Source organism: Cucurbita pepo, chromosome 19 (genome assembly GCF_057944985.1).
Source record: "Cucurbita pepo subsp. pepo isolate OVF chromosome 19, ASM5794498v1, whole genome shotgun sequence".
Taxonomy (NCBI): Eukaryota; Viridiplantae; Streptophyta; class Magnoliopsida; order Cucurbitales; family Cucurbitaceae; genus Cucurbita; species Cucurbita pepo.
In genome coordinates, this window is record NC_141816.1 from 12,780,322 (window position 1) to 12,806,857 (window position 26,536).

The following is a 26,536-nucleotide window of genomic DNA, read 5'->3' on the forward strand; positions in this document are numbered from 1 at the left end:
CACATTCATATACTTCAATAAATACTAATTATAAAAGAAAAGGTTATAAATTTAGACTACACATGTTAAAGAGAGAACGTGGGTAAGGGCTTTGGTCCAATGTTGGCTCTTCCTGTGTTCATGCAAATATGTCATCAAATTTGAATACTGAATGCCTTCATGGTGTATAGAACTTTGCTTATTCTGGCACTAAAAAAATCCTAATCCTAAATACTTCATATATATTTCACGGGTAAAGCTTCTACAATCTTATATCAAAGGTAGACTCTCTCCAACCACTTAAGTTCAACTCTGTTCACCTAAATAATCAATGTACATTCAACATAATTGACCCTAATCGAATAGACAAATTGGTCAAAGATTTGCTCAAACAAAAATGTAAGGAAATTTCAATTGTACTGTACGGAACTTCCCAAGCTATTTATCCGAACAATCAAATGTTATATTGACGTAAAAATACCAAACACCCCAAAGCTCTAATTTAAAATGGAAGAGAGGAATTTTAGAAATAATACATCTAGCCTTGCGGTGGATGGACAGGAAAGAATAACATATATCATGTGATTCCCAATATATATTTTACTGGAAGTGAGTGACTGCCATTGGTTTTATAGCAATTCTTTAAACACCAATAATGCTGGCGATTTTTAACGACCTGACAGACAATCCTGAAATTTAAACAAAATTGCGCTCTTAAAAAATAAGCACCAGCAACCAATAAACCATATACTTATCTCCTATTAACGGCATCCACATTTTAGCTCTCCTATCGTACACGACAGCGGCTTGTGTTCAGACTTGGTAGCTCTCACAGAGGTTCAATCGTTCCACTTTTAAGCCTTTCCATCCTGGCTTGAAGTCCAGATAATGCCTTCTCATCCATGGGAAGGACCCCACTTTGAGTAGAATTCTCGACAACAACAGGCTCTGATGGCGCTTGAGAAATTTGAGAAATCATTCCTTGGTGTAGATTGTCATTTACAGACATTAATGGCTTGCTTCCTGATTCGTGGTTTCCAGCAGCCACGGCTAATTGCATACTTTTCATCCTCTCTCTTATTGCATCAAGTGTCCCACTCGTTACTGAGCTTTTCCAGAAAATTACCCATTATCAGATCCAATGAGAAAACATAGTGTGAACGAAACAAAAGCTTAACTCAAATAACAGTATCATTTTACCTCCGCTTATATATTTATCATTCCTTTGGTCTCCCAGTGAGTAATCAGGCGTGGGACCTCTTGAAGTAATAATCCTATTGTCTTCCGTATATGATGGTGGCAAAGTAAAGTTAGTCGGTTCAGGCTTCACATTCAGTGATTTTGCTTCTGTTAATGAATTGGTATGTACAGGAGACAAGGCTCCAAAGTCGGGAGAAGAACTCAAGGACGCTGGAGGAGGGGTTGACAGTGGCAAACTTGAAGGCGTTCTCCCGGCTGCTGCATTCCTTTCCATCTGCAATGAAATTATATTATAAAAATTATAATAACGAACATCAACCAATTCGTATCAGTTATAAAAAAGGAGATGCAATAATATTTCCATGCCATTCACAAATAAGCATAAGGTCAATAGACACATCTGTCATAACTAAACCTGGAGAAAATTGTAAGAAAAATCTCAATGGGTCATTCATGGTAAAAGGATAAAGACACAAACCTGGGCCAAACCATCTCTAATGTATGTGCGAAATGCCTCGCTAGCATTTTGAAGCTGAGCAAATATATCAACCTGAGAAATAGAAAAGATGATGCTAAGCAACTACATGGCAGAGGCTTCTCATTTTTATATTAAGAAAGAAAAAACAAGTTATTGTCATCCTCTCGAGAACACAAAGCCCAATTCAATTTTCGATGTTCTTAGGAGGGCCACTTGCTTGTAATTGGAATCTGATTAACGTTCATGTCTAGTTGTGTTATAGAACCTTTCATTGAGCCATTCCCTCTGAAAAACCGTCTTATGTAACACCAGGGTAAAGGAATGATACATGAATGAATCATGACCACATCCAGATAAGAGTTATCATAAGGATAGGATAACTAAAAAAGGCTTAAAAGAAATGATAGGAACTTCATAATTAAACGTGCTTGGCTTGGAGAAATTCCATGTTGGGTGATCTCTTGGAAACTTTCCTAAGATGCATGTGAGTGAGGGCAAAGCATGCTGAAAGGACCCGTGTTGGTCTACGGGGATAGTTTTCACTCTTAGAAGTGAGCCTAGAATGCATGTAGATAGGACAAATCATGGTGAAAGAACTTGTGTTGATCTGTGGGAATAGTTTTCACTCTTAAAACGAGCCTAGAATGCATGAGAGTGCGGATAAAGTATGTTGAAGGACTAAGGTTGATCTGTGGGGATAGTTTTCACTCTTAAAAATGAGCCTAAAATGCATGTGATGAGTGAGAACAAAACATGCTAAAAAGACTTTTGCTGGTTTGTGAGGATGATAGTTCTCATTCTCAAAAGCGAAAAGTAACGCAACCATTTTGCAGGGGAATGTCGGAACCATCAAATTCAAATTTCGAATCTTAATCCAAATCATGGACATGGGTCATGCATCTTACCTCTCTCCGTTCACATGCACACTTATTACAATAACAATATTTATGCACATAGATTGTCCATTACCTTTGGGTAAAGTTGAGTTATTCTATATAATTCATATAATCCAATGGTGCATGTCTGCTTGTCTCCAATTTTCTTGAATATAGCAGCAAGTTCTTGCTGCAGTAAAATGCACACGATCAGAAGAATGAAATTGATCTATGACGCATGTCAGAAGGGAAAAAGAAAATAATAGCAATAATGTAAACATAACTGACGATAACTTAGAAGACAAATAGAAAAAGTATCAATTGCATGCGAGGGCTCAATACCTTCAACTGTGCATCAGCCGATTGTGTGCCAGAAGAAGAATTATTTGCTGTCGAGTCACCCCAATGAGTCTGGCCAACAGGCCCAGTTGAAGTCAACATTCTTGCAGCGGCTAATGTCTGCTTGGACGTAGAGATATCAAAAGCCATCAGTATTTCACAGTAGCATAATACTAATAGAATTGACCATATAAATTATTCTACCTCAAGATTAAGATCAATATAGGCAAGAATAATTGGCTGAGGTTTCATATCAATAGGAACCATAGAGAGATGGCCCTTTATAGCAGCACCACGAAGCTTTACAAGTTCATGTAGAACAGTTTTAACCATTCGCAGAGGTTTATCATCAGCTCCAGCTCTTTAATGAGAAAGAAGAAAAGCGACATAAATAAAATATTATAAAGCCAATAAGTGACATATTTAACTTTTCCGTTGGGGGTGGTTAGGTGAGTTAAATAAAGAAACCATATGCCAAATACAATGGATACCTTCTCCTAATTTCTTCCATCCCCAGATTTTGTAGATATAAATGGATGCTTTGCAAGATGCGATCAAGATCAACATCATATATAGTGCTTTGAAGGACCTGTCACCAGGAAACCATCACTGAATATCTCACGCCCAAAATGAACAGCCAGAATTTATCTAGATGGTATACACATACATACATACATATACACAAACACACACCATTAAAACAAACACCATTTTAATAATACTGAAATTCAGTTCCTTGGAAAATTTTAAAATTCTTTTTTGTTTAAAAAAAAAGCAGTGTAAATCTCAAAGCAGTTTCTTCTGCAGTCTTCTTTTGAGAAATCTGCCAATGGGTTAGTTTCCTAACAGATGGATCCGGGATTTCAAAAGTCAAAAGAGATTCAAAGGGTGCTCTGACATGGTAGCTCTGGAGACTACCTTTGTAAGTTTAATAAGACATTTCACAACCAAATCAGAGAACTTCTGATTTCTGGAAGCAAATGACTCTTTGGACCCAGTTGACGGCCATCTTGAGGGTTCCAGTGGACGCAATAGATTGATTAGTACCACAAAGGATGAAGTACGATCTGCATTATCCTGTATAATAAAACAAACAGCTTGAACTCATTAAAAAAAATTCCCAAGAACCCAGCCAATAAGAAGCATCTTGAGAAACTAATGACCAGAATCTTCAGCATCAAAACATTTAGAGCTTTCAAAAGTTGGCTTCCATCATCCATATGTGGGACTCGTTCATCCAAAAGCCATAAAAGGAGTTCCGTAATAAGACTGTTCAGAGTATTCTCCTTGACAGCATGAGCAAGTCTTTTGTTTTGAAATGTCTGCAAAAAATTAACTTTTAAATTAACAAGAAAGGTTTCATCTTACAAAATCTCATTGTAAAAAAATAGATTGGACATTCCGTATATGACAATTTCTTTTAGCAGAGTTAATTCTTGTTTTCGGTTGCTAAAATTCCTGTGTAGAATTAACGGTTGGAAAGCAGAATTCTTAGAACCCCAATGAAAATTGACTGGTAAGCACCTGCATAAGGGTATTGAGAACATATTTACAGGACCTTGAAGAAGCTCCAGTCAGACTATAGTCAAAAGTCTTGGCAACCTATACAGAGAACACATTAAAGAGAAAAATAACAAAATGGGCAAAAGAAATCCAAATATGAGAGGCTTGAAATAGCACTGCTATTACTTTTGTTGCCAAGCATAAAACAAGTCTATCAGCATCCCTTGTTAGCTCATCCATTGAACTGCCTTCTGGGTCAATGGAGGCTTGAGCCAACTCATGACATACAACTTTCATTCCTTCCACAGACTGCAAAGGTACCCAAATAAACTTAACATAAATATACTGTTTTAACCCAAGAAAGCTACAATCAGATTCAACTGTTTAAATTTAATGAATAAGAAGCTGGTTGCCAAATACTACTCATCTGAATAGACAAAATACTAAACAAACTGAAACATTTCTAACTTATTTAGATCATACAATAAAGTAGAGAAAATATAGATGGTTCGGAATGAAGGAGAAGAATTAAAAACCTCTATGGAATAGTAGTTTTGGCTTTAATTGTAATTATTACCATTGAATGCAAAAAGAGAATCCTTCAGTATGGGATTTAGACCTTGAGAACGTTTAATAGTATTTGTCTACCTTTGGTCAAGGATGTTGTTTTACTGCTATATATGTAATGGAGTTCAATGGTTTCCTCTTGTAAGATATTTTGGCTTTAATTCTAATTATTACCATTGGAATGCGAAATGAGAATCCTTCAATATGAGATTTAGACCTTGAGAACGTTTAATAGTATTTGTCAAACTTTGGTCAAGGATGTTGTTTTACTGCTATATATGTGGAGTTCAATGGTTTCCTCTTGTGAGATATTTTCAAGTGGATGCCTGATCCTCTTGCTGATTTATTCTTCCATGGATCTTACTGTATCTACAAATATATTCCAATAAGAAATCTAATCCCTACTGTAAGTGTAACGACCCAGATACACCGCTAGCAGATATTGTTCTCTTTGGGCTTTCCCTTTCGAGCTCGCCCTCAAGGCTTTAAAACGCGTCTGCTAGGGGAAGGTTTTCACACCCTTATAAATGGTGGTTTGTTCTCCTCCCCAACCAATGTGGGACATGACAGTAAGTCATTAAGAATTAAGATTTCTTCAGATGCAGGCAATCGTCAATAAAAATTATCTACTTGCACATAACAAGAGAATATAACCCGTTGGAGAAAAAATCCACAAGGGAAAAAAAGAGTTTTTCACCTGCTCGGGGGAGCCAAAAGAAATAATGTCCATGGCTTCATTCCAATCTGTAGGACCATTGGCCGTTGTAAGTGGTTGTGGCACCGATTGTCTCTCCATATTAATCTCAGAACCATAATTTTTCCTGGAATTTGAGTCCGACAAAATAAATAATTATGTATTACAAATATAGAACTACAAACAACAAAATAATGAAAAACTAAAGAAGCAAACACTTGTTTTTAGAGGACATGGCACGTAAGGAAAAAAAATGCGAAGTACACACCATGGCATCAATATACATTACTGAGCCTGATGGCACTCATTGTTTCAGCGGCATGATAAGGCATAAATTTTAAATCTATGATGCACCATATTGTCTCATAGATCAGAAATATCCAAATACCTTGTTAAAACTGTTCCAGACATGGATCGAGAAACTTCACCACTTTGCTCAGCTACATCAGATCTAGACAAAAATTGCAAAAACTAAGATTAGAAAAGTAAAAACTACGGGACTAAACAACGATACATAATAAATGATATCACTATGTGAAGAAAGGATTGAACCAGAACTGGAGAATTCAACATAACTGCTACACCAAATGGTTATGCCCATTTATTCACATGCATACATTTTGTTTCATGAGAAACATTCATCCATCTATATCATTGATATGATGAAATCATACAAAAAGGGGGAAAACTATCCCAGGAAGTTATAATACTGTCCTTTGGGACATCTTTTCTGAAAAATGATATTACCCAAAAAAGAGAGACAATTGTTGCATACTTTACACTCTTGAAAAAGCTTTCATTTCTTTAATTTTTCATGATATCAAATTTTTTTTTTCCAACTTGTGTGCACCTTCACTATTCTTATAGGGCAACCATTCTACAAAATATAGTTGCCAAAGAAACTCGTAGATTTTTCTTTTTCTTGTGTGTGGAAAACTCAGTTTTTTCTTAAGAAGAAACTTATATACTTTAGGAGGGGGAGGCCTTCCAACCATCCAAGGTGAATAACAAAAAAAATTCTCCACCAAGCAATGAGATTAGAGAGACTATATATTTAAGAGACTGTCTCAAAGCATAAACATATTCCCTACAGGACTGTCTCAAAGCATAAACATATTCCCTACAGGACAGTCCCCAAGGATAAACATATTCCCTAGAGGACTGTCTCAAAGAATACACATATTCCCAACAAGACTGCCTCAAAGAAGGCCTACAATCATTTCAAAAAGCAAACAAACTGCAGTAGGTTTCACAAAAATCGCACAAAACAAATATCATGCCACAACATCAAATCCTTTGAAAAAAACAAAATACAAATGACTGGGTATAATAGGGTACATACTCATATTCCCTAAGAGGCCGTCTCATAGCAGCTCTAGCTTCACCAGGCTTCCCTTCCTTCTTTTTCTCCATTTCTCTAACCTGGAACAAGTTACACAAAAGTACAGAATGAAAATGGAAACATGGAAGAAGCTAGACCATGTCATTCATATTACAGATAATTAGTGCATCCACACATTCATGCATCAATATGTTGCAGGTGTTCTATTATTCTAGGCGTGTGGGCTGTTTTTGCGCATGCACAAACATTTATGCATGTAAAATATAAACAGACCTTCCACTTAAATCGGTCATCCAACATGCTTCTCTGAGCATCTGTCAGTTTTCCCACATATCTCCATACCTCCTCACCTATAAAGAACACCAAACATTCAGCACGGCCAGGTGGAATATTGTCACAACATAACAGGAAAGGAGCTGAAAGAAAGAAAACAATCATCCATGGGCAAGCAAAAGGAAGGAAGCCAAGCATAAACATTGCTCTCTTGCTATCTCTACCAACAAAAATGAACAAGGCAAGAACAAGTTGATAAAGTATAATAATGTTATAAACTGAAAGAAAGAAAACATGTGGTGATGATGATAAAAAATAAAAAAATAAAAAACGAACTAAAATAGTTTCATTATCCTTGGATTCCCCATGATGGGGAAGGAGATCAGTAACACCAAGACTAACCAAGAATCTTGTAACCAGTAGCGAGGGCATTTAGAGCAGCTTTCCTAATTTCACCATCACGCTCTGCTGTTAAGCTTGCAACAATTTGCAGCGATCTCAACTGCCCACTAATCTACAGAAATGGAGGAGAAAAACAAACATTTAGTTGAAACTAAAAATTGCACACAGAAATTTATTTAATTCTTTTTACCTCAGATCCATAATTATCCATTAAAAATCCAACAAGGTCAGCACATTCAATCCGAGTGCGATTGTTTTTAGAACGTAATCCCTCTAGTATGTAGGGAAACATTTTTGTTGCAGAGTAAGTCTGTATGATTTGTTTGGTCAGCTCCCGCATCTTTTCTTTCACTTTCTCAATATTATGTCCCAACTACAGCACCATGCAGTAGAGTAAGTGTTTTTCCCAGAGGCAAAACAAATGAAAATAAACAACAAAAATACTTTATTACAAGTAAACAACATATGAAAACAATTTGGCATCTTGACACTAGCAAAACAACATACAAAATTTCAAACAATCAACTACTTCAAATCAAATCTAGAACACTCAGAAGCACCTTTTCTATCAAGCATGGAAGAAAGATGGCCGCTTCCGACTCATTTATACAGTATCCTTCATCCTTCAAGGTCTCGAAAAGTTCAGGAAGAAACTCTAACACCTGATCATTTCCACCTAATTAGACATTCCAGATAGAAAATAATGTGTGGGAAAAAAGGGAAAGAAAACATGTGTTTGGGGAAGTCTAAGCTATACCTTTAGTAGACATGTTGTATTTGATTTACAAAATTGAAGAACAAACCATCTTAATAGAATATCTAAAACCTCAATAATATCCTTTCCAATTGACGCTAGAGCCTGGAGTCAAAAAAGTTTGTCAATATGACATTTTGGAATGTCCCATGAGTTTAAAAGACGACGTTGCTTAACAAAACACCTTTTGCAGCATTTCTAGACCCTCAACTTGCTTCTTAAAATCAGTGCTTAACATCCTTCTCTGCAAATCCTCCCTGAAATACTTCATCATGTCATTCTGCATTGAAGCCACAAATCAGAAATTAAAATATATGTATGTGAACACTTGGAAATTAGAATACAAAATAAAATTCATTTAAGTACGGATACACAGCAAACTTATATACAAACCTCAAGGTCTTGAATCTGCTCTATGCGTGGTTCTTCGAACTTAAACTTACGAACTATTATTCTCTCTCTTTCCTCCTGCAAATCAACAAGTCAGTGTAATGAAAAACTTAAGTAAATTAATTGATAAGATCAGGCAGAAGGATGTGGATTAGAAAAGCAGGCACCTTATTTGAGTCTTTGACATTTAACAAAGCCTGAGATTGAACAGCCAAATCATGCGCAGATATTAAGGATTCAGTCCTATTTCCCTTCGTAATGGTTCCTCTCTGTAAAAATAGATGAGCAAGTTGAAGGGGGGCAAATGAGACTAGTAGGATCACTCAATTAGTTCCTAAAATCTAAAAATGCTACAGATTCTAGCCAAAAGAACATACTGATGATACAGTTTTATGTCCATGCTTGGCAACACCATTTGAAGTGGCCTTTCCAACCTTTACAGCATTTTTGGATGTCAAGCTTTGTTTAGCAGGCTCAAAGGATTCTGTCAGAAGCAAGTTGAACACATTTGAATCTCCAGACAGTAATACAGAAATAAATGTAACCGAGCCAGCAGCATACCTTGAAAAGCACCAGAGGGTTTCAGGCGTTCAAGAAGAAGGGTCAAGGCTGGCCCACTAATATCTTTAAGAATTTTATCAACCTATTGATTAGGAAAACATACAAAATTCAGGAAATACTCAGAACTAAATAGATAGTAAATACAGAGCAGTTTTCATGATACATACTGCTTCCTGTCGCACAACCCTTAAAATTTCAGTAATGCATGCCTCTGCTGCTTTTCGAACATCAGAAGATTTGTCCTAAAGTAATTTTATTCTCGTAAGCAATTGGAAGAGGACAAGTAAAACAGATGCCCAAAATTTCCAGCCAAAATGTCAGTATGGTACCGTCAAAGCAGAGCAAGCTGGTTTTAGCAGCTGTATGGAATCAGAAGAATCATTGATTCCAGAAAGCTTCCTCGACAACCATTCTAAAAGGTCCTTCCGCCCTTCTGCACTGAGCTTATTATCCACTAGAGCTAATGTCACGTAAGGAATCTGAAGAACGAACAAATATCTCCTGTCATATAATGTTAGACGTTGCTTATAACTACACCATACAGGGTAAAGTCATACCATTTTATCAAAATGGACAGCAGCTAGCCAGGCATCTAAAGCAGTCAAAGTGGCTTCCCTCATATGCTTCTTGTTGTCACCAAGACATTTCAAGACATCTGACAACACACCCTGTGCACAAGATAAAGGACTAGTGAAGCACAACTTCCCAGAAGATAAGAAAATAAGAAGTTTCCAAGGATCCACAACTAACCTTGCCCGACTTTTCAACAGCTGGACCCATTGCAGAAGCAATATTACCGATGGTTGCCAAAGTTGCCATGACCAAATTTTTATTGCTATCATACAAGCGCCCTCTTAGAGCTCCGAGTAAGTCCGCTGGAAAATATTTACAAATGAATTATCAACCAAAAAAGATTATCAAAATGAAAAGAGAAAAGAAAAAACAAAAACAAGGGGAAGATGTCCCAGTAGGTTACATGTCCCAGTAGGTTGAATGCGTTTATTAGCTTCTTCCAACATTTTATTCACAGCTTCAATAGACTCCAGACGAACCTAAAATGAAGGAATGTGTATTAATCAGTTAAATAAAATAATTTCTAGCAAAGTCAAGTATAAAATACACACTAAACAGAGTGGACTACAATTTTTAAAACTAATTCTAAACCTTCCAGTCAGGACTTTCAAAATTCTTCAGTAGTGTAGGAGTGATCTTCCCACTAATATCTTCACGTGGCAGGCCATCCATCCCACCAGCAGATGTTAATGTTGTTAGTTCTTCTGCCCTGATTGTTCTTTTTGGAGCAGCAGCGGTACCCTAAAAGTGAACAGACAAACAAGAACTCTAAAAAAAGTATAATCCAATACATAAACAAATTTGTTTGTTTGTTTGTTTGGTGCATGTATGATTTAGGGCCTTACGTACCTCAAATGGATTTTTTTCAAATTCATTATCAATTGCAGTAAGAAGTGCAGGTTTCACATCTGAAAGAAAACCTTTAAGTTCTGCAAAAGTTGAAGAAGGTTAGAGATGGAATTATACTATTAAGGATTCAAGTTACAATTCGAGAAACAGAAAGGAAGGATCTAGTCACCTGGTCCAACAAATTTATGCACACAACCCAAAAGCTTAATAGTAGCATTCCTTGTAGCCGCAGCACTCGACTGAAGACCAGTTTCTTTACAAAAATCAATTAAATCCTGTGAAATTTATTTTCATCCATTAATAAATAAACCACATAACGATGACACCCATAAATAATTAAGATAGAAGAGCCAAACACTTCCATTCTCAAAGAAGAGGAACCGAGTACCTTGAGTTTTAAAAGAGATATACCAAAATCCTCAACAGCAGAAACCATCCACAACAGTCCCTCACTAAGCACCTTCGGATTTTTGTGCTCTTTCATGATTTTGAAAAGCTGAGAATTTAAAGGAAATAGTATTTAATATAGAGAAAAAAAAACCAAAATATACAAACTGTAATTAAATTTAGTCCACTTTAGGTAGAAACAATAAGCATGCAGAACTATAGACAGAAGCATAAAACTACAAAAGTGCACATGGATTTAGTTATAATAGTATTGCCACATTTTTTCAGAACCAGAGACAAAAGTTTTCATTGATACCAACTACCAAGCGTTGAGAGAAAAATAAAAACTAACAAGAGGAAAATTAAACCAGTTTATAAACCATAAACCATACTTACTCTTTCAAAAATAAATCCTGGACCAACTGCTTCTGAAAAAGTAGTAAGGCACTTCATAGCCTGAGCTCGAGTTTTAATATCTGCTACACGTTCACTTATACCTACAAGTACGTAATATTAAAAGCATTCATTGTTCCACTTGTTAACAATGTAGAATGAAAGGGAAATGATGCACGGTGAAATCTTCCGATTATTCTTTCAGCAGGAATTTCGAACTTTTTTTTATCGAAAAAAAGAATTTCTAGCTTCAGTTATTACGACAGTTTCAAGAGCCAGGGCACTTGATGAAATGGAGTAGCTATTGTTTGGTCGAAGATTCTATGCCCAATGGAAATAAACTAAAGAATGTACAATGGAAATAAACTTAAGAATGACAATGCAAAGGAATGAGATTGGAAATCTGAGTTGGCTTAGTTTCATAGCTTTTCACTGTAATCCCTTTCAAAATCTTTTTCTGATTATACTCCTTTCATTATAAATTCTAACAGGAGGCCGCAAAGCTTTTTGGTGATGGCTGTGACCTGTGGGTTTATACATTTGGTCAAAACTTTAAATCCGGGGCGGTTTTTTGTTTTCTAATATGGTATATTTTGAGATTTATGAGATTTTCTTCACTCCAAGATTAATCAATTGTAACTATTCACTGCATCAATGAAACATGTTCCTTTTCCAATAAAAAATAATAATAAAAAAAAACAAGGAACAAGCATTCAGCCACTTAATTGCAATGGTCCAAGTCACCCACCTGAAAGGCAAAGAACGATACACTTTTTTGGAAATTTTTTAGCAGTCAAGGCTATATAATTTATGACCTCGATTACCTGCTGCTGAACCTGCATCATTCAGCTTGAACGCATAAATATATAATAACCCACGTCAAACAAAATAAATAAGAGAAAGTTAAAGTACCAAAGGTAGAGTAAAACCTGAACATTTTTCTCACTCCAACCAGGGATAATGCAAAGTAAACGGACAAGTATCTCAACTGACAAATTAAGATCTTCCAAACCTTCCACTTGTTGCTTTAATGAAGATATTGCTGAAAAATAAGTTAAATTTTTATAAGTATCAACGCAATAATAAAATAATCTGGAGCACAACCACAAAAAGTAAGCAACCCTGAAAAGGAGAGCGAGAAATATTCTACTGTATGATAAACAATATGGCAGACAAACATTGGCCAACATTTATTTTTTCAATGAAATGAAATCAATAGGTTTTGTTACATTTAACCATCAACTTTGGAACATAATTGTGGTTAACTAGACACTGAAGTTGGCTAGTGGCAATCAGCACAACAAGAGTAACTAAGGGAATAAAGTAATAACAATAGTTCATTAATATGAAAACCTTCAAGACGTTCTTTCCACACCGTGCTCTTCAACTGAGAAACTGTATCTGCATCAACAAGAGAACCTAATCTGCTTTCCACCTCTTCAAGACTCATCTCAGATGGCTACATTATAAGAAACGAAGTCAAAGAAACATAAGAAAACCTTTGGAACAATCCAACAAAAAAAATCCATAAAGAATAACATTCATTAGAAGAAACGAAGAAGTCAAAGAAACATAAAAAATAAATAATAATAAATAAATAAATAAACCTTTGGAACAATCCAACAAACAAAATCCATAAAGAAGATAGACCTAGAGCTAGAACATACCAGACAAGTAATTAGATTACCTCAACATCTTCCGGAACTTCAATGGGCTTAGAAGATTTCTGCGGTGCTCCACTAGGTACACTACCATCTGCTTTCTTACTGGTGCCTGATTTCGTTGAGTTTCCTTTTTTACTGGAAGGCTGGGAAATAAAAATAAATTTTATTAGAATACACTACAATGACAAGAAAGTATAACATAAGTGATGAATAATTTTGTTTTCCTTGGAAAGCAAAACACTTGGAAATTAACTCACAGCTGCCTGTGCAGGCCTCTTCCCACTTAACATGCTTGCCGCCGATTTTTTAACAAACAAACCATCAGAGTCCTGCATGAGGTTCAATCTGTTATATCATCATAAAATAATAGCTAAGAAGATAAACAAAAAAATATATGAAGATTTTTCTGGGAGATACAGTTACAATATTTAAGAAGAGAAAACACTGAACAGGTACTAAAGAAATAGAGAAGGGACACTACGACCAAGAGTGGACTAAGGAACTGATATAAGATCCAAGTAGTTGTTGATAATAACGACCATGAGAATAGGAAACCATATACCAAAAACAGCAAGAAAGACATTGTAGATCCATGATGGACGAAGTTGTGTTGTTCTCTCCCACCAGGGATAAAGGAGGAGTTATCTGGCAGGTTTGTTTTTTTTTTTTGGCAAAGTTATGGTGTATTTAGCTTTCAGGAAATAATAAGATATTAAGAGGGGTGGAGCGTCTGTGGGACGTTCTTCGGAAAAATACTAGGTTTAACATCTCGTGAGCAATGGCCAATAAGACCTGTTGTAGTTATCGGTTAAGTACTATTCTTTTGGATTGGAGGTCATTTTTTTAGGCTTGGGAGACAGAAAAGGAAGAGACAGAGAGATTTTGCTCTGAAAAGTTCACCTCTTTGATGAAATAACTTATCTTTTTCTTCGTATTATTATCTTTTACACGTAAACCTTTGTTTTCTAAAGAAAAATTATCATAAATACAAATGTGTTTGTTTTATCTACTCATTGATTCTCATACCAACTTACACGCTACTTGAATAAAACACACAAAACAACCTAATTTTACAAGATTTAGAATAAAGAAATTCATAGAAAGGCATATGGGTTGATAAGATATGACCTTAAAGGCTAACTTCCATGATTTGAACCTATAACTTGTAAGGTATATGACTTAAAGCTGGCCCGTTAAATCATGGTACCAAGTCATCCATATCATGTGATAAAGAAATCCATCTTATTCTCTCTCATGAGAAAAAATTATAAGCTGCGCATTGCATATACAAAACTGAGAACAATGGTAGAAACAGATCGTCCTAATAGTTACGACCTACCGAAACTGACGGAACAGTTGCACCAGGAGCATGGTTTGCTGCAATGCCACAAAAGGTAGTTCAGAAAGTTGACATAAAAATAAGTAGAGCTAACTTTTTAAAAAGTTCATTTGAAAAGGAAAAAAAAAAAGGAAAGAAGAAAGAAAAAGAAAGAGGAGAAATGTAAAAGTTAGAAAATAACTGAAATAGAAAAATTAACAAGGTAATATTTAATCAAATGTTGAATTACTAGAAACTTAGTGTCAAAAACCTGAGCCATTTGAAGGTACACTGCTTTCAGAGCCCATGATCATCTCAGATAGTCTCTTCCTTCTCACATCATCAAGTTTCTCAACTGACCTCTCTAGAGGTCTCATGCCAACCGACTATCGTAGTCACGAAGAAAATGTGTTTCAGCGGCAGAATCAAAGCATTAACTTGAAAAGAGAAATAGTTGCTTGAAATCACTACCTTTGCTACCGCTGCCAAAGCCAAAAAGGCAGCATCCCTCACATCAGGGGTCCCATCATTAAGGCTCTTAAATGGGGAAAATAATTTATGTTAAGATTCAGTAAGATTAAGACAAACTGATAGCATAAATAAATGTATAAAGCCTAAAGAATATAAAATAATAGAAAGAGCTAATGATTCACACTTTGGTATATCCACGTTTAAAAATGATACGAACAATAAGCAACATAGTTTATCCACACTTGCACATATGTGTAAGAAATGATGCTTGTCAAAACATTTGAAAAGGGAAATAGCTTCTTGTCCAACAGAAAACCAATTTGTTGGAATAATATCATAAGAAATGACAGGCAAAGCCTCGAGAGAAAGAGGTTTTAACAGGCTATAATCAAAGTAAAGAGTTATTTATAAAAGAATTGAAAAAGAAGCCAAACAGGAAGCAAAAAGAAAAATAAATATCCCCTCCATATGTCTAGATAATCTTGTTTCCCCTACCCAAACTTCCCATCCCACAGGCCACAAAGCCACAGAAATCTTTTTATCCTTGAACTTTTGATCATCAAAAAGTGGAAACAAGAAAAAAAAATTGAAATAGAAACAACCACTGAGAATTCGGAAATAGTTAAGAGCGCATGAGAGTAAATAAAATAATTCTGAAATACTAATACACTTGAAAACTAATAATAGCAAAGCTTAAAGCACAGGAATTCACTGACCTCCATAAATATAGGGACATATTCCTTGTGCACCTTCAGGACAATAGCTTTGTTGCTAGTTTCAATACAGAAAGTAACCCAGCTTAAAGTCAACGAGCGCACAAGAGGAACTTTGTTTTTGCTTGCTGTCTTGACATCTGCCACAAGAGCATTGATTAAAAATCATTACCACCTTTTTTCAGATAGGAAAGAGCAACATAGTCTACGGAATAAATAAAAAAAAGGTCTCTCTCTGTACTGCTTATTCATTTTTTCTAATTTTTCTGTTTCTTATGACAGACGAACAAAGAATATACCCTACTGGAAATGTATTCTTAAACAAGAGTCATGGGGCTGTTGAAAAAAGTTGACCAAAGCTTTGCATCGTTAAACAAGAGTATTATCTTTGTTGAACAAAGTCTTGAGCATTTTCTCAGACACTTTGTAGGCATGTCTTTTTGTTTTTGGATTGAAATTTAGTAACCGTATCAAATATTCTAAAACAAAACAAAAGCCGACGTAGAAGTTTGTTACTCCTAAGGCAAGAGGAAACCTTATAGAAAACAAACAATTCAGTTTTACCAGCTTCAAAACTTATAATACAAACTTCTGTGAATGGTGAACTTATTTCATTGCTATCATAAAAGACTGACCCAAACATTGTCTTAAAATTGCTATTGGATGAATCTAACAAAAATTGAACTCTTACCTTCAACGACATCCGAAAGACTTAGGCACCCAGCCTTATGCATTGCTTGGAGAGTTTGAGTTAATGACTCCGTCAGAGTAGGTTTTTTTTCTTTTAATTTTTCCTATAAAAAAAACAAAGAAATCAAGTTGTAAGCATGTTGCCAAGGCGAGTGCCAATCATCAAAAGAAAATAAAAAGTAATTCATTAACAAGAATTTACCAGTAACATAAGTTCATAACTTTACCAACAAAGAAATTAAGTTATTAAGCATGCAATGAAGGCAAGTGCAAATAGTCATAAGAAAATAAAAGGCAATTCAATAACAAGAATTTACCAGCAACATAAGATCTTAACTATACCCACAGACAAGTTTCTCCATTGGCCGAGATAGTTATCATAGAAACAAAACTTTTTCACTGACAGGCATGATTTCTTTTTCTTGTTCTTTTTCTTTAATAAGAAACAACGGCACTCCTTAAATGTAAGGTAAGGTGGTGATACAATTTGAGTATTTAAGAAAGACAAACCTTCTATGGGATGAAAAAACAGAAATAATTTTATTGCCCACTGGGAAAAGAGAAAAGCTAAGGAGACACCCCAGAGATGAAAAGACCAATGAGAAGAGAATAACAATTAAGATGACTTCAATTCAAAGTTTTTCCCCCTTTATGAGAAATAAAGCTTTCAATATGAAACATGAAAGAAGTCTCAATTGTTGAAATAACAAAAAGAAGAGAGGTCTCTCTCTTTTCTCGCATACACATAGCTGATAACATGGTTTGACAAGCCAGCCACAACTATAAAAAAAAGTCAAGAGTCTTATCCTTCAAAATGTGAAACTAGATTAAAATTTGGACGAGGAAACAAATACAAAGGTAGACAACTGGAAAAAAGAAGAAGAAATAGAAATGAGAGCCGTAAGTAAAACAAGACTTCAGAGAAATCTAAAAAAGTAATGATAATAATTGATGTAAGCTCATAATGACAGCTAAGATTTGTCAGAATAACATTAAAACTATCTAATAGAATGAGAATCTTCACTACTAATTATTATAGATAATCAAGAGAAAAAACAGAAAGACAATATACCAATATAAAATCATTCAGACATTTGCGGCAACAAAAATATCTTGATTGAGATATTTTTAATAATTTACTGAAGGAAAAGTTGAACTAATATTCATACAAGTAAAACTGGCAATAGGAATCGTGAACTCGCAGAAAAGTTGGCTCTGAGACCCCTGGAAATATTGCCAATAGCTTGAATCGCTTCAACAGCAACAGCAATATTCACATCCGTAATCAGCTGCAAAGTTCATTCAAATTTTCGTTGGTAAGTCAAATATTGGAACTCATTTTTCAACATGTGCAAGCAAGTTAGGTAACTATAATGGATTGCAACAAAATTAAAAATACTGATCAAACAGATCAAATTTTGTTAACAAATTTTCTTTTCTGATTCCTAAAAGTTCCTGATATGTAATATAAAAAAGATATACATGATGGACGCATATAAGAATGTGACAGCATCACATATTTACTACAGAATAGCACTGCAAAGCAGCAAAACATTTTTTGTTCATTGGATGGGCAGTCGCAAACAAATTGAAAACAGAGATAGTCACATATTTATTTTCAAAATTGAAAGACGAGAAATAAATATATGACCGTCCAAGGAACTGAGTTCGAGCCCTCGGAGAGACAATAGGGTCACGGAGAAGATATCATACCTTCTTTAAAGTTCTACAAACTTCTGAAAAGTCACCAGGTGCTATTTTTTTCGTTGAAGCAAGTTTGGTCAGTTCAGCAACAGCCTCTTTTCTTTCTGACCATTTTGTAGCTTTCTGAAAATCACCAAGGGAAAACAAATAAATTGTGGGATAGAAAAACTAGTAGATATAAATTATAATTAATTTAAGCAATAGATCAAAATCACCAACCACTCCCTCCCAAAATCCTGACTTCTCCAATGGAGTCAATATGTCTACCGGATCAACAAGGTCATATTCATCTATTTCCTGAGGAACTGACAATTGAAGTGTATTAGAATGGTAGAAGTTTTTGGTGACTAATGAATAATTTGTTCATGATGAGCTCAAAATAAATAGCATTAGACAAAGACAAATTAATCTCAAAAACTGAATAAAGTAGTCATATAAACCTCTACGTAAAATAAAGAAAAAGGAAACTAAAAAACACTTTTAGCCCAATTTCCATAAATTTCTACATACCATCAGCTACAGATTCTTCAGAAGGTCCTGTACCAACAGCCTCAGAAGTATCTTCTTTTTCCGGCTCTTTATCTTGCTCAGACCTAACTAAGTAACATAATTAATCTCAACACAACTACAATAAGGAAAGCTTTAAATTGGATGCTATGGGAAAAACAGATATAAAAAAGGCTAATTAGGGAAATGTACTAAAGCCGAAAAGGTTATAACGGCTATAATTTATAACAACAAACAAAATCCAGAACGAACTACAAAATAGAAATCGTCTTGAAAAGCAATCAATAGAGAAAATGTCAATATCAAATAAAAAAATGTTTTTAAGTTACAAATTAAGAAATTTGAATAATTTTAAAAATAATGAACAATCTAGTATAGTGAAGAACAACAGAGAAAGAGCAAGTCAATTGGAGAAAAACCACTAATATTATGAAAAATTGCCTAGCATTAGCATTTGACTTGCTGAATTTTTTGTGTTGTTATGGTGATCTGGTAATTGCTATCACATACACCTTTGCAGCAAGAATGTTGATACAAGTATCATAAGTTTATTTGAACACCTTTTTTTTATAAGAGACAATTTCATTGAAATTTACAAAAGGAATGAAATATCCATGATGTTTACAAAAGACCTTCCAAATTTGCAAGGATGGAGGTATAATTGTAGGAAGTAAAAATATTAGACAGTTTACACAACAAAGATATAGCTTGGTAAACAACATTGTCGAAAAGTTTTGTATAAGTCTGTGTCTTATCTGCGAATATTCTTTGATTTCTTTCTTTCCACATATTCCAAGAGAAAGTCATGATGAAGTTTTTCCATAGTAGGGCTTTTGCATTCTTAAAAGGATGATACATTAACGTCATATCCAATAGATACTTTACCTCCCTAGGAAATGTGAGATGTCATCCGAATATATTGAGAATCGTTGTCCATAAATTTTGAGCGTATGTGCATTGCATAAATAAGTGGTTTTGTGATTCATTTTCTTTCTTACTTATGTTAATGGCTATTGCATAAATAAGTTTTCTTTCTTGCATAAATAAGGATGATACATTAAGGCCATATCCAATAGATACTTTACTTACACGCAATTTCCCAAACGAAGAACTTCACCTGTTTAGGCTAATGTCCTTCCCATACTGTCTTTGCTAGCATGTGATTTATTGCTTCTACTTTTTCCTCCATGTCCATTATCAAGGATTTTGTAGAAAAGACCCCGTCAGCACTGGGGAGCCAAGTCAATGAGTCTGCTTCATTTGACAATACCACAGGGGCAAAGTCAAGACTTAATTTGGCCCATTTTGTTGCTTCATTATCCTTAAAATTCCTACCAACCTTTAGGTCCCAGAATTTGTTGACAACATTCCACGTTTCTTTGGTCATGACTTTTTTTACTATGTGAGAGCCTATACACAAGTGGATACCTTAGGGCTAGCATGGTGTTTTCAATCCATGGGTCGGTTCAAAACGATGTGCTTCCTTCATCACCCCCCCTATGACAAGCTCGGTTGGTGATGAGGTTTTGATGTTTCTTTATGTACTTCGAAAGCCCTTTTGTAAAAGATGGAGGTAGTTTATTTTTGTTTGATGTAGGAGTATATTTGGTCTTTATAAGATTTATCAACAAGGCCTTTTTTGTGTGATGATATCTCCTTGCCAAATATCCAATTGGCAAGGAGAGTTTTGTTCTTCTTCTTTATCGCGAGAGGACCGAGGCCTCCCTTTTATGTTGAGGTTTATAATATTTCATCCAACAAGGTGTGGGTCATCTTTCCACAAGTAGTTTATGAATAATCTTTCTATATCTACCTGCCGCTTTTTCTGGCATTTCAAATAGAGACATATAGTAAGTGGGGAGGTTGGATAATGTAGAGCTTGTATTAAGGTGAGTCTTCTACCTTATGATGACCACGTTGACAGCCTTCTTTCTATTTTTTCAATAATAATCTTCCAAAAGGAAAAAGATTTGTGGTTTCCTTTTAGAGGTAGTCCTAGGTACCTATTCGGCCCTTCTCCCTTTTTACAACTATATATGCTAATGTAGAGCTTGTATACAGATGAGTCTTCTACCTTTTAAGTATAACATGATGACCACGTTGACAGACTTCTTTCTATTTTTTCAATAATAATCTTCCAAAAGGAAAATGATTTGTGGTTTCCTTTTAGAGGTAGTCCTAGGTACCTATTCGGCCTTTCTCCCTTTTTACAACTATATATGCTAACAAATTCTTCAATAATCTCTGTGCTAATACTAACGCCCATGATCTCTATTTTTTGGAGATTGATATTTTGTCCAAAGAATCATTCAAAGGTTTTTACGTCTAGATCATGTTTTTTATGGGAGAGGCATCTACCAAGTCAGAAAAGAGGATTGTGTCACACGTGAACTGAAGGTGGTTGATGCTTAAGCCTTCATCACCAATTTGAAAACCTTTTATCTGCCTTCGTATTCTGCTTTTGTCAGTATGCAACTGAGACAGTCTATTACCATGATGAAAAGAAAAGGGAATAGTTGATCTCTTTGTCTCAGACCCCGTGTGGTATAAATCTTCCCTCTCAACCTTCCATTGATGTTGATGGAGAAGTTTGTGGATGAGATGCATCCTTTTATCCATCTTTGCCATTTAGAGTCAAAGTCTTTTACCACAAGAATGTTTTCGAGGAAAGTCCAATCAACCTTGTCGAAGGTCTTTTCCATGTCAAGCTTAATGACTACACTTTTTTGTTTCTTTCTTTCCCATTCATCCATGAGTTCGTTTGCCCTGAGGGATGCATTAAGAATTTGTCACCCGTCTACAAAAGTTGTTTGTTGCCCAGTTATTATGACGAAGAGAACCTTTTTAAGACGTTCTGATAATACCCTTGCTATGATTTTGTATAGTCTGGTTGTGAGATCCAGTTTCTTTGAGATCAAACATATGTATGTTTAGTTCAGGTTGTCATTGATAACTCTATTTTGAAAAAAATCTTGAAATACTCTCATGATATCCGCCCTCATAAAGTTCCAGAATTTTTTTAAAAAATTCTAAGGTAAAACCATTCAGTCCTGGAGTTTTGTCGAAGCCCAGATGCTGAATCACCTTCCCCACCTCTTGTTCAGTGAAAACAACCTCGAGGGAGGCAACTTGCTGTTGATCAATAGGACTACAATCAAGATCATTGGGAAATATGCAGAGAGCATTGTCCTTTGTGCATAAGGACGTGTAAAAGGACACAAATTCTTTTTTGTTTACTAGACTTCTTCCTTGTGTGGATAGGATAGAATTTCCATGATGGTACTCTTTTGTTTCTTTGTAGCCATGATAAGATGGAAAATTTTAGGGTCTATGCCACCCTCCTATAGCCATCGTTTTTTACATTTTTGTCTCTAAAATTGCTCTTCCTTTACTACCAACTAAATAAGTTCTACTTTCATGAGCTTTTTGTGTGTGTTGAACTAGTGTGATGGAGTCAGTTTCCTCCATCTGTTCAAGGGGAGCAATTTCAGTTAGTAGTTGGTTTCTTTTTGTGGAAATACAACAAAAAAAAACCTCCTTGTTCCATTTCTTTAAGACTTCTTTTAGTCTTTTAAGTTTGTTGATGAAACCGTGCCCCGCCCATCCACAGAGAGGCATATTCTTCCACCAGTATTCAACCAATGGCATATATCACCTACAATATTCTACCACTTGCATATTCTCACTCTCTACATATATCTTTTCCCATTCCTACACTCTTCTATTCATCCCTACTTTTATTTTGCATAAGTTGTCTACTAACGTCACTACCCACCCACGTTTTCCTTTCATTTTGTTTCTCTGGGGCAAAGCCCACTAAGAGAATGCAAGAATCATGCATCAGCAAATAACTCAAGAATTGATAAGTCTTCAATTACGGAAGCTTTTTTCTTTTCTTTTTTTTTTTTGGTTTTTTTTCTTGGCAGGTAACAATAAATTTCGTCATATGTATAATGGATGCATTTTCAATTTATCCACAATTTAACAATGCTTTAATTGTAAGCATAGCTAAAGTATCTCACTTGTCAGCACATCTATATCAATGTAGTTATAAATAATCTTTAAATTGGTAAAAGAAAATTTATCTCAAATCTACCATCAGGATTAGCAAACCCATAAAACCAATTTCCAATGTCCCAGTAATAATAAAATGTCATTTGAACTCCAACCTCGATAAAATATTACTTAAATAAGAATATAGAAGGGAGAGAAGTAGTAAACGACAAGGTAGCCATTCCAATGAAAGTAAAATGGCAGTAAATACCGCAAGTGAATAATGGCTGCTTAGAGGGCATGCTCTATTCACTATCAGGCCAATAATATTATCTCAACAAAAAAAATGGCAATAGCAATATGTAAAGAGACTAAATGTTGTTAACCTTATTTTTCGAGAAGGCCTAGCAGACCCTGTTACATTGACAAGCTCGGCCTCCAACTCTTTTTTCTGAAAATTCAAAATGCAAGATTGTTATATTTAGGAACTGATAAAGGACGTATATTAGCCATCTACATTTGTCATACCATTGTATCCCTCATTTTTTCGAACAATATTGACTTTACAGGGTCTTTCCCAATCCAACGACAAAGCTCAAGTGTCAATCCCTTAGAAGATGCTCGAACATTTTGATCTTGATGGTCAAAGAGTTCTGGAAGCATCTTTAAAATTCGTTTTGGAGGAACAACTTTTGCTCCAAAGTCACTATTTCTCACAAGGAAAATGATAAATGAATTACACAATAAAATAAAATAAAATGATAAAGAACCTACACCATAAAATCCAAGTACAAACCTCAAAGCTTGAAACATGACATCAATTGCAGGGACAACTGCTTTCGCAACTTTGTTCTTTATTGCTTTTTCCATTGCATCCTATATTAGCATAAACCTTCTAGTAAGATATTATATTAGCATATATGACAAACAAATTGAAATTACCGTTCACAAATTGATTTTTCATTTAAAACAAAATTGTTTCTGATCAAAAGAAATTAAACTGCAGTTTTCAAAACAAAACAAAAAAAAAAAATACTAGCACACACAAAAAAATAATAATAAATAAATAAATAAAATTAAAAAAAATAAAGGAAAAGATAAAAGCCAGATAGTTTATACATTGAGAAACAAACGCCCATCCTTGACTCAAAAATATATCCTAGCACAAATGAACCAAAGAAACCATCAACAGACAAGAGAGAGTTAGCAACATTTAGATGGACTTCATATTCTCGTACTTTAGCAGCATAGTTACCACAGAAACTCTTTTTTTTTTTTTTTTTTTTTTTTTTGAAAGGCCAAGAAAACTTTTTTATTCAAAACAATTTTTAAACTTAATCTTCAATGAAAGTAACGACCTAAGTAAACTCTCTAAGGTTTCTTCAATATATTTTGTTTCTAGCCATCAATCCAGGAATCAAGACTGTATAACTGGACTTCATCTGATCATCCACTTCCCACTTCAAGTATTCTCATCTATCGTGGAAAAAGGAAATTTCTCAAGAGGCATCCAAAGATTCATGATTAGAACTTGGCCAACCATGGACTTCATTTCTCAAGCACATGACACAAATTTTCGGGGCCATCAAAATATAAAGGATTGGCTTCTGAACCTATATAACAGACTCCATGGTGTAGGCATCCATTTAGTGAAGCTTCCAAATGATCCCGTCTCTATATTGCCCAACACTCACGAATTCCAGCAGCGAAGTGAGTCTGGCCAACTCATATAATTCCCAAACAAAAAGTTTCATCCAAGAAAAAGGTTCCAAGCAAGTTTGTGCCTTCTCCACGGGGTATCCAATTGGAATATAAACCGCGGAAATCAAAACTCTATAATCTGAGAACAATAACTGAACCTACAGGATGCATAAAAAAAAAATACCAGGAAAACATCGGCGGCTTCTAGTTCTACCCAGAGCATAAACACCGCTTGGGCCTTCTCCACGGTCTTAGGTCTACCAGTTAAGCATTTTGCAACAATTGCGTCACAAATTTCTTTGGCGAACCTATAAACGACAATTTCCAAAAGAAAAGACAACCATAATGTCAACTGGTAACTCTAAAGAACCATATACAAATGTGGATGAGTAAAATAAGCCACGGGTTCATATAGAGAAACAAGAGGATTCCCACCTCCCCGCATCTGCGTCAGCAGCTCGCAAGTAAGCAATTAACGCATCCAGTGACTTCTCTTGCACTGGTGCATTAGAATCCGCGACGGTCTTCCTAAACAACGGACCTAGAGAAATCAGAAACCAAATGCATGAGCAAAGATCTACATCAATCACTGCACTGGATCGTGGACACTGAGCTGCAAAGCCATGATACCAGATCTAATAAGTGGAAATGGACCAAAGTGAACTCACCAAATTCGCGGAGACGAGAATCCTTGGGATCCGTAATGGAGTCACAGACGGCTGCTAGATCAATGTTGGCCTCGTTCCTGACCTTCCAATTCTTGTGTGAAAGCCGATCCTCCCACGGTAGTTTCTTCGCCTCCTTGAGCAGTTTCTCTTCCTCCGACATTTTTACTAACTATTGATCCTATGTACGGAAAAGAAATGCAGAATTGTCCGTAATCTGTATATTCCTCTCCGGCAAGTGCCTGCAACAGGTAGAACACGACTCTGAAAGAAGAAATGCTGCGAAGCGATGCCCTAAATCAGAGCAAACAGAGGGGGAGAGAGAGGGAGAGGGAGAGAGAGGGAGAGGGAGAGAGAGGGAGAGAGAGGGAGAGGGAGAGAGAGGAGGGCGGGGAAAGGGGGGAGTGTGGGAGAAAGAGATTTTGCTCTTCCCCCTTTTCGGTTCTCAATTCTGTGTAAAACAGAAGGGTATTTTGGGGTGTACGCATTGCGGGAGAGGCATTTCTACCTGTTGGCCTGCACTCGTGTCAGTATTGACCAATCAAACGTGACAGCGTGGCAGTGGGAGGCGCGTGGGGTGACCAGCATTCTCGAGGGAGCGTGAGGTAATAATATATTGAATTTACAATGGTTGAGCGGTTCAAATTGTGGGGCCCCAAACAATGCTTTAAAGAAGACTATAGTGAGACTCCAGGGGGAGCGGCCACTGGTTCCTTTTTGTATTAATTGAGAATATTTATATCTCCTAAGTTTCTAAACAAATATTTGTTTCTGTGCGTCTACTTTATTCTTGTGAATAAAATGCATTCAAATTTTAATAAGATATCTAGGCTTGTACAAATCATTCTTTTCTTTTAAAAATAATTAATTTATAAACTTCATATTTAAGGGCATTTACAGTTTTGTGAGAAATGTTGTCCGTACAATGACATTATTATAAAAAAATAAAAATAAAAGATTGATATTTGGGATAAAATTGAATCTGAGTCACTGGGTTGGTAGAGTATACATGAAACAATTACAAGAATGTAATAAACACCAAAAGTTAAAACTCTCACATAAAATTACCAAAAGAAACAAAACCTCTCTCTTCCAACCAACTTCTTAATCTCAGTCTCATTTCTCATTTCTTGGTTCATAGTGTATGGATCTTCACCAACCTTGAGAGTATGAATCCATGTTTGGAATGGCGAACTGCGCACTGTCAAATACAGAAGACTCCGACCCATTTTGAGCGTCCGAGAAAGTAGGGTTGGTGATTGGAATGGTGTAGGTCAGGTTGGGCAGAGAACAAGTAAAATAATTGGTAAATTACGGTAGCTGGAAAATTAAGGAAAGGCCTCTAGCTTTCTGTATTAAAAAACAAAAATCCACTTTTCTTGGAATGCCTAATGGGGTTGCTTATTTTTCAAACACATCGTTGTGCGGTGAAATTCAAGAACAAAATACTTCTCCTTCCGCTTTTTGGTTACAGTTCCTTTTCTTCTAATCTCAAAGAAATACAGTTTCATATGAATCTTGCGTTCTCTTATGTTGCTTTATTCACTGACT

General features: G+C 35.5%; 1 protein-coding gene across 2 annotated transcripts; it reads right to left on the reverse strand.

The window, feature by feature from the left end:
• Positions 1 to 533: 533 nt before the first annotated feature.
• On the reverse strand, positions 534 to 25,362 carry LOC111781721 (protein MOR1). Of its 2 annotated transcripts, none has more exons than XM_087119928.1 (54): positions 24,989 to 25,361; positions 24,756 to 24,861; positions 24,505 to 24,628; positions 23,416 to 23,495; positions 23,148 to 23,325; positions 23,006 to 23,070; positions 18,630 to 18,712; positions 18,339 to 18,424; positions 18,129 to 18,242; positions 17,585 to 17,704; positions 16,417 to 16,519; positions 15,729 to 15,865; positions 15,013 to 15,078; positions 14,813 to 14,927; positions 14,563 to 14,600; positions 13,481 to 13,552; positions 13,247 to 13,366; positions 12,913 to 13,018; positions 12,489 to 12,601; positions 12,308 to 12,395; positions 11,563 to 11,663; positions 11,168 to 11,275; positions 10,949 to 11,054; positions 10,780 to 10,859; positions 10,522 to 10,671; positions 10,334 to 10,409; positions 10,108 to 10,232; positions 9,915 to 10,025; positions 9,687 to 9,836; positions 9,525 to 9,599; positions 9,358 to 9,439; positions 9,174 to 9,280; positions 8,964 to 9,065; positions 8,800 to 8,874; positions 8,591 to 8,686; positions 8,410 to 8,511; positions 8,213 to 8,314; positions 7,843 to 8,025; positions 7,653 to 7,764; positions 7,251 to 7,327; positions 6,978 to 7,057; positions 6,024 to 6,086; positions 5,639 to 5,762; positions 4,561 to 4,683; positions 4,396 to 4,473; positions 4,035 to 4,193; positions 3,790 to 3,948; positions 3,363 to 3,460; positions 3,076 to 3,232; positions 2,875 to 2,991; positions 2,627 to 2,722; positions 1,658 to 1,729; positions 1,180 to 1,453; positions 534 to 1,083 (listed from the first exon to the last, which is right to left on the reverse strand). In XM_087119928.1, exons 1-54 carry the CDS (start codon positions 25,146 to 25,148, stop codon positions 809 to 811), a joined length of 6,069 nt encoding a protein of 2,022 aa, XP_086976054.1. In that variant the 5' UTR covers positions 25,149 to 25,361; the 3' UTR covers positions 534 to 808. The 2 variants fall into 2 exon arrangements, with proteins under 2 accessions (XP_086976054.1, XP_086976055.1); XM_087119929.1 differs by having other exon boundaries at positions 949 to 1,088; positions 24,989 to 25,362.
• Between the last annotated feature and the right edge of the window lie 1,174 nt (positions 25,363 to 26,536).